Genomic DNA, 12,740 nt, shown 5'->3' with positions numbered 1-12,740 from the left:
AGCAAGTATGACAGAGGTAAAATTCCACGACCTAATGGCTTGCCAGCTGAATTTTACCAGGTATTTAGGGAGGGTATTGCTGGGTCCCTTGAGAGGCACCTTCAACGCTATTCTGTTAGGGAAGGAACTTCTTCAACCTATGAAAAAAGCTACTGTGGTTTTTCCTCCCTAAAGATGGAATAGACCTTACCTTAAACAGCTCCTAACAGCCCTTACCACTACTGAATCACAAAAAAGATTTTAGCAAAAAATATGAGATAGTCAATTGCCATCTTATATAAATCCTGATCAATCTGTATTTGTTAAGAATAGACAGATTTGAAGGGTACCTGTAATTATCCATAATGCCAGCTGAAAAAAAGATCCATTTCTTTTTTATCACTAGACTCAGAGAAAACCTTTGATAGAATAGAGTGGAATTTCCTTGTTTCAAGGCTTGTCCCATATGGATTTTGGCCACCAGTTCCTTAAATGGATAACTGCTTTTCTACACCAGCCAAAAGCAGCTCAGAGTTAATGGGCTAAATCTCCCCTATTTGAATTGCACAGACGGCCTAGGCAGGGATGTCCATTGTCTTCTCTACTTTTTGCACTGGCCATGGAGAGACTTTTTCACAAGGATAAAGAACAACAAATCTACCACAGGAATAAAACTTGCGGGAACGCATCAGAAAACAGCATTATATGCAGATGTAATCATATTTTTACCTAAAACAAAGTATTTTCCTAAAATTAGTTGCTAAAGAAATCCACAACTTTGGTATTGGATTTAAAGTAAACTACACCAAAACTGAAATGCTAGCCATACATTAGCCAAACTCTGAAACATCACTCCTCAAGAAAACATTTGGGTACAAATGGGAAACAATTCTATAAGATACTTGGGAGCTCAATTCTCAAAATAATCTAGAAGAGTGCTCTGATTAATTGTCAAACCACTACTTCAGCAAATGACAAAAGATTTGTAGTGCTGGGGGAAGTATGCAATTTCTTGGGTGGGAGAACAGTCACAGTCAAAATGAACATTCTGCCAAGGATATTCTTCTTGTTCCAAAGTCTTTCTTTGATTATTCCAGAAAAAAACTAACAGGAATACAGAGGATGCTATTCGATATAAATTCTAACAAGACAAGACCAAGACTGAGTGCAGATACTTTGGACAGACCCGTTAAAACAGCTGTTCCAAATATTTTATGGTACTATCAAGCCAGCCATCTCAAAGCAGTAGCAGAGCAGGGGTGATATAATGCAGCCATACACTGGGTCTTTACTGAACAAGAAAATTGCATCAGTGTAAATATCACTAGCCAACTGCAGTCTGTGCTCTCATCTTATATAAATTTAGATCAAACTGGATTTGTTTAATAAAATAGATTTAAAAAAAAAATCACACACTTCAAAAATTTACACACATCCTTAAGCAACTCTATGGGTTTGGGATAGAACTAGAGATAAGTTATTTTTCCTCACCAATGACACCCATTGCAAATAATCCAGATCTTAACCCTAAGCACAAACCAGAGAGCTTCAAAGATTGGGAGAGTCATAGAATACACACGGTTATTCAGTAAAGAAACTTTTGTAACTTATTTGGAGATCAAAATTAACTTTAACTGGCCCATTCTCCCCTAGTACCAGTACTTTGAAGTCAGGCATTATGTTTCTCAACACTGTGGAAAACCTGTTTTATACAGAAATCTAACTTTAATAGAAGTGATGGCATCCAGTCAATTAGGAAACAAATAATTAACTACTTTATATCAATCTTTGCAGACAATTTTCCTAACAAAATCATGCCCATAGATGCCATACTGGGAAAAGGATGTAGACAGACAAGTTACCCAAAGAAAAGGGATTTGAACTAGAAAAGAGGACCAGCAATCTCAGTCTGTAGCACAATAAAGTTTAAGACACTGTTTCAGTGCTACCTCATACAAGTGAGGTGGGTGGGAGAGGGGGCAGGAAGAGAGAGAGAATGGGGATAAATAGGAGTTGTGTGTTTAAATCCTTTGCATTACACTGAAAGTTTACTCAATTACCCAATAATATGCTTTATTTAAAAAAAAATTCCAAAATTATCCTTTTCAACTGAGAAAAGCATCAAGAGTGAACAAAGGAGAACCGAATGAATAAAATGACAGAAAAGAAATTAAATTTAAGCTACATATTAGGAATTATTCCCCACCAAGAACCTGTAGTAGGACTATCCTGCACTTACTAGGGTGAAAAATCGGGATAGGGGTGGGGAGTAATAGGTGCCTATATAAGAGAAAGCCCCAAATATCAGGACTGTCCCTATAAAATCGGGACCCCTGGTCATCCTAGCACCTACTGAATTCAGTGAGCGCTTGACCACAGACAGGAAAAGGCATGAGGAGTAAAAACACATGCCTGCTCATTGTCCTAATTTAAAACTAACTCTCTCTCAGAAGCAATGGGCATTTGGTTGTTAAATGAGAATTAAGATTGAGTCCACCTACATAGGCAGCTGTTTCCTCTTCATCACAATGTGGGTATCTGGATTTGCCACAATTTCAAGACAATCTGTTTTTGGCCAACAGAAATCCTGCATGGATAGCTAATCTGATTTGCAGATGCAAATTACAACAGCATAATGAGGTGTTATTCAAATTGTTCAGCTAGTAAATACCACTCTTTTTGAGGAGAATTTAAAAAAAAAAAAAAAAAAGACTTAAAATTTAAGACATCTTTACTATAAGAACGCCAGTGTAAATTAAGTAAGCTTTACTGGCTATATTATCTGCTGTAAACCAATCTCTTTGTAGAACAATGAGCTGTTCATGGTGCAAAATCAGGGATTGGTTGTGAGAAAGAGAAAGAGGGGAGGGATGAAGAAGCAGTGTGAAAACAATCAGATGCTTTCTGGAACAGACATATTTACATCAAAGAATAAAAACTGCTTTCAGGACAATGATACGCACCTTAAATACAGAAAGATTAAATACAAGGTTTAGACTTACTTCTAGATCTAACGGCAATGTCAAAAAGAATCGGGCTCTTACATTAGAAAAGTCCCATCACATAGACTATTTGGAAGTAGAATGTTTAAAGGACTAGATAAAAATACTTTAGGAAACCTACACTGGAAAGGGGTACTCTATTGTGAGTGACCTGATCTCTCTCTCTTCCATCTCTAATTTCCTTTATTTTAAAACAACAAATCTACATATTACTTAATCTATAGAAAAACTCACCCACTTTCAGATGCACTCACTATATACTGTTTTTCACTGGAAGCAGAGGCTTTGGACAAACATGTAATTGAAGCTGTGTGACCAAACAGCAGCGCTCTGGGATTAATCTAGAATTACAGAAGCAAAGTATACAGTAAACTCACTGTACCTACTATTAGCAGAGCAGTTAAATCACGTAACCAGAAAGACAAAAAAAGTTTGCCAGAGGTTATCATCTATATAGATGCATTATTAGTGCAGCTGTGGTAATATAATATTTTAAAATTTTATTTTATGACGAGCTAGTTCTATGACAAGCTGGTCTGCTGTGCAAGAGAACCAACTGCCAACAGGTGCTGGAATGAAAGTATTTGAAAGACCCATAACTTTATTCAAGCTGGCTCTACCAAAGGTTTTTAAATTGGATGCTAAATTTGGATAAGTCATGCTGTATTGCTACAAAAATAATTACTTCATAGTTTTCATTAAGCCATGTCCTTCCCCAAAATTAAAGGTTTTAAATTTAAAGTTTAAAATAAAACAAAAAATGATTCAAATTTATGAAAGACCATATCTACTTCATGTCCTATAGAAAGTATTTCCTCTGTTAAAAATATACACTCCCCCCAAAGATTTGTGGTTGTATTAAATACTTGCATGTTTTGCATGGGCATGGGTTCAAAAAACAAGTGTCTTTAACTGCTTGAGAACCGCAGTTATCCAATATAACGCCACTGCCTGATTTGTGTTACTGCTTTTATAAGAGGATTACTTTTTAACTGAGAACTACACCTCTACCTCGATATAACGCTGTCCTCGGGAGCCAAAAAAATCTTACCGGTTATAGGTGAAACCGCATTATATTGAACTTGCTTTGATCCACCGGAGTGCGCAGCCCCGCCCCCTGGAGCACTGCTTTACCGCATTATATCCGAATTCTTGTTATATCGGGTCATGTTATAGCGAGGTAGCAGTGTATTTGTTTCCAACAAATTACTATAGGCCATAACAGCCCATTTGAGATGGGCACTTGCAGCTGAGAGTGTCAGCAGCTGAAACCTGTAAGTAAGCAGTCTCAATCTCAACTACTAATCCCCCTTCTGATCCTGTTTCTACAGAAATAAAAGTTAAAGAATACAGATGTGCTTTTTTAAAAGTTAGTATTTAAAAAACATTAAATGTAAATTTCCAAGATGTGACGTCTGTTTTCATAAACCAATCAGCTGAAGCTGAAAGAAATGCAGCAGCTTTTGCAGCTTCTGGGTCAAGAAAGGTCAGACATGGGAAGGGAAATATTGGCTTTAAAAAATTAATTACCCTAGTCAACATTAGCTTCCACAGAACAAGGATTGGAAAGGCATGTGTGAGAACTCTCATTTCAGCTACTGGCTGTCAGTTGAGATGAGCAATTACTGGCTTCAAACCCCAACTAAAAAGTTTACCTACATTCGTCATTCATGTCTAATTGATCTGGCAGTTTGTCCCCCAAAACTAAAAGGCCCAGAAACAAGTGACACGAGATACCAATCTTCAGCTGGATTTATTGATTTTCCATGTTGCAATGATTTTTTTATTTAAAAAAAAAAAATCAAATCACTTCTGTAAAAAAACAACAACACTAAGTCTATGAATAGGCACTAGGGTTTAGAATTTTTGGCCAACAGAAATCTTGCATGGATAGCTAATCTGATTTCCAGATGCAAACTACAACTGCATAACTGACGTGTTATTCAACTTGTTTACCCACTACAAATACTCTTTTTGAGGAGAATTTAAAAAAAAAGACTTAACAGTTAAGTCATCTTTACTATAAGAACTGCAGTGTATATTAAGTTAGCTGTACTGGCTAAATTATCTATTGTAGACCAAGCTCTTAACATAACACTGGAGTTGTTCATGGTGCAAAATCAGGGATTAGTTGTGAGCAAGAGGGGAGGGATAAAGGAGCAGTGTGAAAACAATCGCATATTTTCTGGAACAGACGTAATTACACCAAAGAATAAAATACGCTTTCAGGACAATGATACGCACCTTTAAATACAGAAATATTAAATTCAAGATTTAGACTTACTTCTAGATTTAATGAAAGGTCCCAGAGAGATATCTGTCCATCATGACATCCTGTGACAATCATTGAAACATCATCCATTAACAGTATGGCTGATATGCAGTGTGTGGGAGCTTTGCGACCCCAAAGCACGATTGGTAGAACAAGGCTGTTTCCTGCCATTTTGCTTTCACTCCTGTAAATTTTATCAAGATCATTAATATCAGAGTTTCAGGACTTTTGTCATTTTTGCAGCCTTAAGGATTTAAAAACCCAAAACCAAAACTCTATAAACTGTGCAAAAAGATTACGGTGTTGGTCAGAGCTGATTCACTTACCACATCCTCATCCCCCGACAAACTTAACAACAACATCATCATCAATTATACCTACTGTAAAATACAAAATGTGCTCAAGATTTTTTTTCCTAGTCATTGAACATTTTAAAATGTGTCTTCAAATACTAACCAGGGACAGAATAATAGATACTTTAAGAAATCATCTGTAAAACTCAGTGGTTTGTGATATTATTAGAACCTCAAGATGCATGCAAGAGTTTGTATTCTAATATATTGTTGCTTACACTTTTTTAACAGGTGGCTTTTCAACACCGAACTCAGTCATTTTTCCCCAAGTGTCATTCTTCTCTTACCCAAAGCGTTTAAGAAGTAAATGTCTGAAGTGGTGTATACTCATATGTATTTGCTAGATGCCCAGTCAACAGAGACCCGACATGGTTTGTACTCCTCCCCATTCATCTGACATTTAAAAAATACTGACTTGAAAAATACCTTGATATTTTAAAAATCTCAACTGAAAGTAGACACTGTAATATTCTGTAGATTAACTGCATAAATCCCAAAAGTATTTTTATTTGAATGACTTAAATTGAATTATTCTGAGCTGATATTGTGGGAGTTTTTTTCCCCTAAATTACAATTATCATATTGAAATGCATAACGTGTGCTGTATTAGCCAGAGTTACGATTCAGAGAACAGTCAAAGGTTATTACAATCTCCTCGTTCATATTCAGACTAGTCTACAGTATGTTACACTGAATCATTGTGACCCCAAGCAATTAAAAAAAAAAAAGTCAGGCCCCAAAACATCATGAGATACGCTAAAACAAAAGATGATGGCTACGACGACATCAGCAGATTTTTGAAAATAATATATTTTAGGTTCTTTTTATTGCCTGCTGCATTTTGAGCCTTTACGGTGCACTCATGGCACATTTTTAAGTTTGTCTCTGCAACCACGAGGACATCTTTTCCCCTAATGAAAGTCAGATTTTCATGTCAACAGAAGACTCCAAGAGCTGGCGCTTTAAAAAGAACACCAACCACTGAGAGGCTTTGATAAAAATCGCAAGAGTTGGCAACACTGACTTTTTCTGCTTCCTCCCTGTATTGCCAACTCCAACCATTCAAGAGACATGAGTCACATCCCCAAAAGCCATGAATTTCACTTAGAAATCATGAGATATTTAAAACAATTTTGTTTCCATTTGCTTTTTGAGCCTCTAGAGTTCATGTTTTCAAGCTTTTCTCTGCAACTATGAGGGCTAGAAGGGTTTTTTTGGGCGGGAGGAGGGTCGCTAAATGGAAGCTAAGAGTCTCAAATCAGTTAAGATCTGAGACCTTCCCCCAACACCAAATATCTCAAGATTTCACAATAAAAAAAAAAAAAAAAAAAAAACTCAACAAAGTTGGCAACATGGCTGCCTTGCAGCAACTGGGACAATGGTGCTAAGTGAAAGGCAGGTGACAGAGATTAAAAAAAAAAAAAAAATTATCAGACAACCAGAAAGCCAGATTCAACAGGGTCTGGAAAGCAGAGCGGGAAAGAGCCTCCAGCCAAAACACAGATGTTTGAATAGGTCTAAAAGTAGCTATTTCACTTGGACCAATGGGTGTATTATCCAGTTTGGAAGGGGTGGAGTGGGGAGAGTCAGCGGACTGCAAAAACAAGATTAATAGTCTTTATCTACTGTTTTTTACCAGTTCTTGTATTTAAACTTGGAATAGAATGGGATTTAACATTAAGAGAAGTTCATTTCTGGTTTGAACACAAAGCCTACGGAGGTTTCCGTCCTTCTAGCACATGCCAGATGGCTCCTTCTACCACACAGCTAACCTTTTAAGCGCTTTAAAGTTTCTTTTCAAAGCCAAAATACTGTTTCGAATTTAGCCCCAAACATATTAGGTATATTTTGTAACTGGTTAGCCACACACTCAAAGGTGGCCTAGCAGACTGAAACTGCAGAAGAGCCTGATTCCTCAGCTCTGTTGGCAGCTCCCTGCCAGGAGCCCGGCTGTGCCCCGGGCTCCTCGCAGTCTGCACCCCACTCTCCACCAGGAGCCAGGCAGCCTTGTCAATTTTGCAGCTGAGAGCCATGAAATTGACCAGATAGCCTGGCTCCTGGTGGGGAGCGGGAAAGCCATTGGGGGCTTCTCACCTCTCCCTTCCCCATCAGTAGCAGGGGAGGGTGAGCCTCCTCGCCTCTCACCTCAACTTCCAGCTGGGAGTGGGGTCCAGCTATCCAGGTTTCTTGCCCCAGATCCCAGCCAGGAACAGGGTTCATTCTCCCCTGCACCTCCCAGCCAGGAGCAGGTCCAGCCACCCAGCTCTCCAGAGGGCAGTGGTGCTCTAGCTGTCCAGCTTTCTTGCCAATTTCACTGCTTCTGCCATGAAATTGACAAGACAGCCAATAGGGGACCTAAGTAAGGCAGTGTCTACACCAGGGGTCGGCAACCTTTCAGAAGTGGTGTGCCGAGTCTTCATTTATTCACTCTAATTTAAGGATTCACGTGCCAGTAATACATTTTAACATTTTTAGAAGGTCTCTTTCTATAAATCTATAATATATAACTAAACTATTGTTGTATGTAAAGTAAATAAGGTTTTTAAAATGTTTAAGAAGCTTAATTTAAAATTAAATTAAAATGTACAGCCCCCTGGACCAGTGGCCAGGACCTGGGCAGTGCGAGTGCCACTGAAAATCAGCTCGTGTGCCGCCTTTGGCATGCGTGCCATAGGTTGCCTACCCCTGGTCTACACAGACACTGCGTCACCCCACCTACACCATCATAAGCCATGTAGGGTGACCAGACAGCAAATATGAAAAATCAGGACGGGGGTGGCAGGTAATAGGAGCCTATATAAGAAAAAGACCCAAAAATCGGGACTGTCCCTACAAAATCAGGACATCTGGTCACCCTAGCCCTAAGCCTCTCGTGGAGGTGGAGTTATTATGTCAGTATAGTAGGGCAGTTACGTCAGTGGGATATGGCATTTATTAAATGCAAAATACATCATAAAAGTCATTACTAAGGTAATTTAAGTAGTGTAGACACTGTCATAATTAGGTCAATGTAAGCTGCCTTACGTCGACCTAACTGTGTAGTGTAGACCAGCCCTGGGTTATCTCACCCAAAAGACTTGTGCCTGTCTACACTATAACTTCCACCATTTCTGGAGAATTTTGATAACATAAATGCAACCTGGGTCTCAGAACCACCAACAGCAGCACATGATGAGTTTGTGCTTGGATGGGCAGCAAGTTGACAGTTAACAGCTAACTTATTATGTAATCAGTGCCTTTCTAAATTTTCTACCCATGTTGCCATAACACATACTGTATAGCTAAGTGACCTCTCCTCTAAGAGGATGGCATTTTCAAAGGAAACAAAGCAATTTTTAATACTAGCTTAGAACACTGTTACAGAAAAATGTTCTTATAAAAAGGTAGCAAATATGTAGCAGCTTTTACAAAATGTGGCTCAATTCTGAAAAACAGTTAAGTAAAAACCCAGTACTTTCTTACTCAACAGAATTGCTGAACTGTGTGTATTCAGAGCCAGAATTGTAGACCTTTTTTTCCATAAAAAATTTTTACCGCTTTTTATTCCAGTAATCCATGCAGATACAACAATACTATTGGAGATTAAGGTGAATTCTGGCTAGCACATTTTTAACATAATTGCTAACCAAGTTATAATTCCGGGCCCAAATTCTGCTCCCAGTGAAGAGAGACATGTTGCACAGATGCAACTGAGAGCAGAATTTTATCAACAGAATCTTTATTAATGGTACTGAAGCATAAGCCAGAAAGAAAAAAGCATGACAATTATTTATTAGCAGTATTACAAGAGGGTCTAGACTAAGATCTCTGATTTAATTTGCAAAGTTGGCAGTTTAAAAAAAAAAATCTTTTTTTTTTTTTTAAACTTTGTAACCAAATAAATGTTATATGTAAAACTGCATTATGGGTTTCCAAAGTCACTTTTCAGAGAAGTACTGCACTTTATGAAAACTATCATTTGAGGTACGCTGGTACTATTTGTGACATAGTTCAGTAAATTAGAGTAGTTCTGGTCCATGGTGATTTCCAGTGATAGCCTCATGGCTGCTGACCAATTGGAATTATTACCTAATGCCAATTTATTATAGTGTGTCCAAAGTTTAATATCTTATTAATGTGCTGAATACATGCTGACACACCTCATCTGGACAAAAATATTGATTTCCTGATACTGGAAATCAGATTTTTTGTTGTTGTTGCTGCTGCCCCTTCACATCTCCCCATCCCCCTCGCCCCATAGTTTTAGAGGGTAGAAAATGCTCTGATATTCGAATTCTAACCATTAAAAACATAACTAGAATGAATGACAGAAGATTGCCTTTGTGCTTACAAATATATTTTTTCCTTAGCACTCTAAAAAGTTTATCCATCATTTATGTGATGTTTTTATATCTACTTTGACTGTGTTTATAATATAGGAATCAGACACAGTGAAAGTCTGCTTATGCAGAGCTTGTCAATTGGATTCCAATAACTTCTGTTTACATCAATCCTCTGCTATCTAAACTACATATCTCCCCTTTGGCATGGAACATGTTTACGCCAATCAAGCATGAGGAAATCTGTACAGAGTAAAAGTAAACTATATACACAAGATTTTCCATCACTTTCCAACTAACTTGCTTAGCTTAAATTACCTTAGTAATGACTTTTATGATGTATTTTGCATTTAATAAATAAAAATGTTGAAACTTAAATTACACCTGCATCATTTTATAAGGTGCCAGTCCAGTTTATAAAAGCATCCACAGAAAGATCCATTTCATCTCCTTTTATTTACTAACAATTCATAAAAGTGTAACAAACAGGGCACAGTCTCGCATATATCTCTCATTTTGGAATCAAATGTACTTGTGCGGGGGCTTGGCTACACTTGCGAGTTAGAGAGCATTAAAGCAGCCCCATGCGCTCTAACTCACTACCCGTCCACAAGGCACTGACTCCGTGGCTAGAGTGCTCCTGGTAATCCACCTTGGCGAGAACCATAACGCTTGGTGCACCTTGGGAGAAACACCCGGGCGTCGGTGTGAATGAGGTGTTGCATTACTGCGCTCTGATCGGCCTCCGGAAACATCCCGTAATCCCCTTAAGTAAAGTGGTCACTCTTGTCATTTTTTTGGAATCGCTGCAGGAATGCAGTGAGAGAGAGAGAGAGAGAGAGAAGTAGGGGGGGGGCGCAGGAGAAGGGGGGGGGAAATCTGCTGCTGTCTGAACTTACAAGACAGTATGCCGACATGCTCTCAGACCCCCAAAAACCCACTCTCTCTCCCCACACATACACACAACACACTCCCTGTCACACTCCATCTCGCCCCCATTTGAAAAGCACGTTGCAGCCACTTGCATGCTGGGATAGCTACCACAATGCACTGCTCTCTGTGGCCACTGCAAGTGCCGCAAATGTTGCCACACCAGTGCGCTTGCAGCTGTCAGTGTGGACAGACTGCAGCGCTTTCTCTACTGCACTCTACGAAGGCTCGTTTAACTCAAAGCGCTCTACATTTGCAAGTGTAGCCATGTCCTAAGTTGCAACACTATGTCACAATTCAACACTGAAACGGCTAAATATCTGAGTATTGAGTGGAGAAAAGGGGTGGAGAAAAGGGCTGTGCTAAAAGGTGGAAATGCCATTCCTCCTGCATACTGTTCTGTAGATGTGCATGACACTTTATGGATAATTAAAAACACCGTATCTCCTAGGACCTTAAAAATTAGTTATATATATAAAAATATATCTATATGTAGATATATATAGATATATGCATACACACAGCAAGGGATGATAACCAACCATGGTGATATGAAAGGAAAAGGTGAAAGATCTGTGTCTTGAGTTCCTTGTTAAAAACAAAAATACATTTAACGTTAAAATTTTGAATCAGTGGCCAGAGTTGAGACCAGCACAGAAGCAAGCGATAGAAGACATGTGGTACTTTTTTACAGCAATCAACAGCCCTTAAACCTGATGCTCTCTAGCTCCATATCTGTAGTAAGCAGTAAATTAGTGACTGACACAGGCTTTGTATTTTATCCTGTGCAACATTTGTTTGGCGTTTCAAGTCAGATCTTACCTTCCCAAATTTCTCGCTCATATAAGATAAGTAACTTCAAACGGCTAGAAAGGAAACCTGCTAAATGCAACAAATAACCCCCTAAAACAGAAATATTTAAAAACTAAATTATCTACTGCAGGGGTTGGGATGAGATAGACTGCTACATCTGCATCTCCTGGAAGACACTACACTGGATATGTTTAAGAGAGATCCAAGCCATACCAGGATTTAAAATATTTTTGAAATCCGAAGTATCCCCATGGCCAGTTCTAAAGAAGCTGGGACACTTACAGTAGTAACTGTATTGACAACCTTCTGTATCATCATCAATTTTTATTGAAGTAGCATCTAAGAACCACATACAGGCTGGTCCACACTAACCCCCCACTTCGAACTAAGAAACGTAGCTGAAGTCAAAGTATCTTAGTTCGAACTTACCGCGGGTCCACACGTGGCAGGCAGGCTCCCCTGTCAACTCCGCGTAGTCCTCTTGCGGAGCAGGAGTACCAGCGTTGATGGCGAACACTTCCAGGATCGATCCCAGAAGATCGATTGCTTACCGCCAGACCCGGAGATAAGTATAGACGTACCCACAGTGATCAAGGTTCCATGGTACTGGGCACTGTACAAATACAGTCCCAGCCACAAAGAGCTCACTAGCTAATGACTTAATTCTAAGGCTGTGTCTACTCTACCACTTTCAGCGCTAAAACTTTAGTCGTTCAGGGGTGTGAAAAAAGTTTTAGCACTGAAAAGCGCCAGTACAGACAGTGCTTTATCGTCCCTCGTTTGGGGTGGTTATTTTTTAATCATCGGGAGAGCTCTCCCCTGGCGATAAAGCGTGACTCCACTGCCCATGTCACAGCGCTGCCGCGGCCACGGTGTAACTTGCGCAGTGTAGACGTACCCTAACTATTCCTTCAGCTTCGTCCACCACAAGTATCTTTTAGCATGTTACCAGAGCTCAGACTCCAACCAAACTACAAAGTAACTGACTTAGGTCTTGTCTACGCTTAAAATGCTGAAGCTGCGCCACTGTAGTAGTTCACGGAATACACTAACTACACCTATAGGAGAGATT

The 12,740-nt window shown here is 39.1% G+C and overlaps 1 protein-coding gene across 7 annotated transcripts in view; it reads right to left on the bottom strand.

The window, feature by feature from the left end:
• The window catches only part of WDR7 (WD repeat domain 7), a 343,609-nt gene that overhangs the window by 314,891 nt on the left and 15,978 nt on the right, over positions 1-12,740 (bottom strand). For 4 of the 7 annotated variants that reach the window (XM_024103360.3, XM_005296832.4, XM_024103361.3 and 1 more), the window contains exons 2-3: positions 5,266-5,437; positions 3,216-3,322 (exon numbers count right to left, since the gene is read on the bottom strand). In XM_024103360.3, the coding sequence (XP_023959128.2) occupies positions 3,216-3,322; positions 5,266-5,424 (266 nt within the window). In that variant the 5' untranslated portion in view covers positions 5,425-5,437. The remainder of the gene's footprint in view (positions 1-3,215; positions 3,323-5,265; positions 5,438-12,740) is intronic. The other 3 variants (XM_065598784.1, XM_065598785.1, XM_065598786.1) reach the window with 1 other exon arrangement.

The sequence above is a fragment of the Chrysemys picta genome, chromosome 6 (genome assembly GCF_011386835.1).
Source record: "Chrysemys picta bellii isolate R12L10 chromosome 6, ASM1138683v2, whole genome shotgun sequence".
Taxonomy (NCBI): domain Eukaryota; kingdom Metazoa; phylum Chordata; order Testudines; family Emydidae; genus Chrysemys; species Chrysemys picta.
The sequence above is the reverse complement of the archived record's forward strand: the minus strand, read 5'-3'. Positions and strand labels throughout refer to the sequence as shown.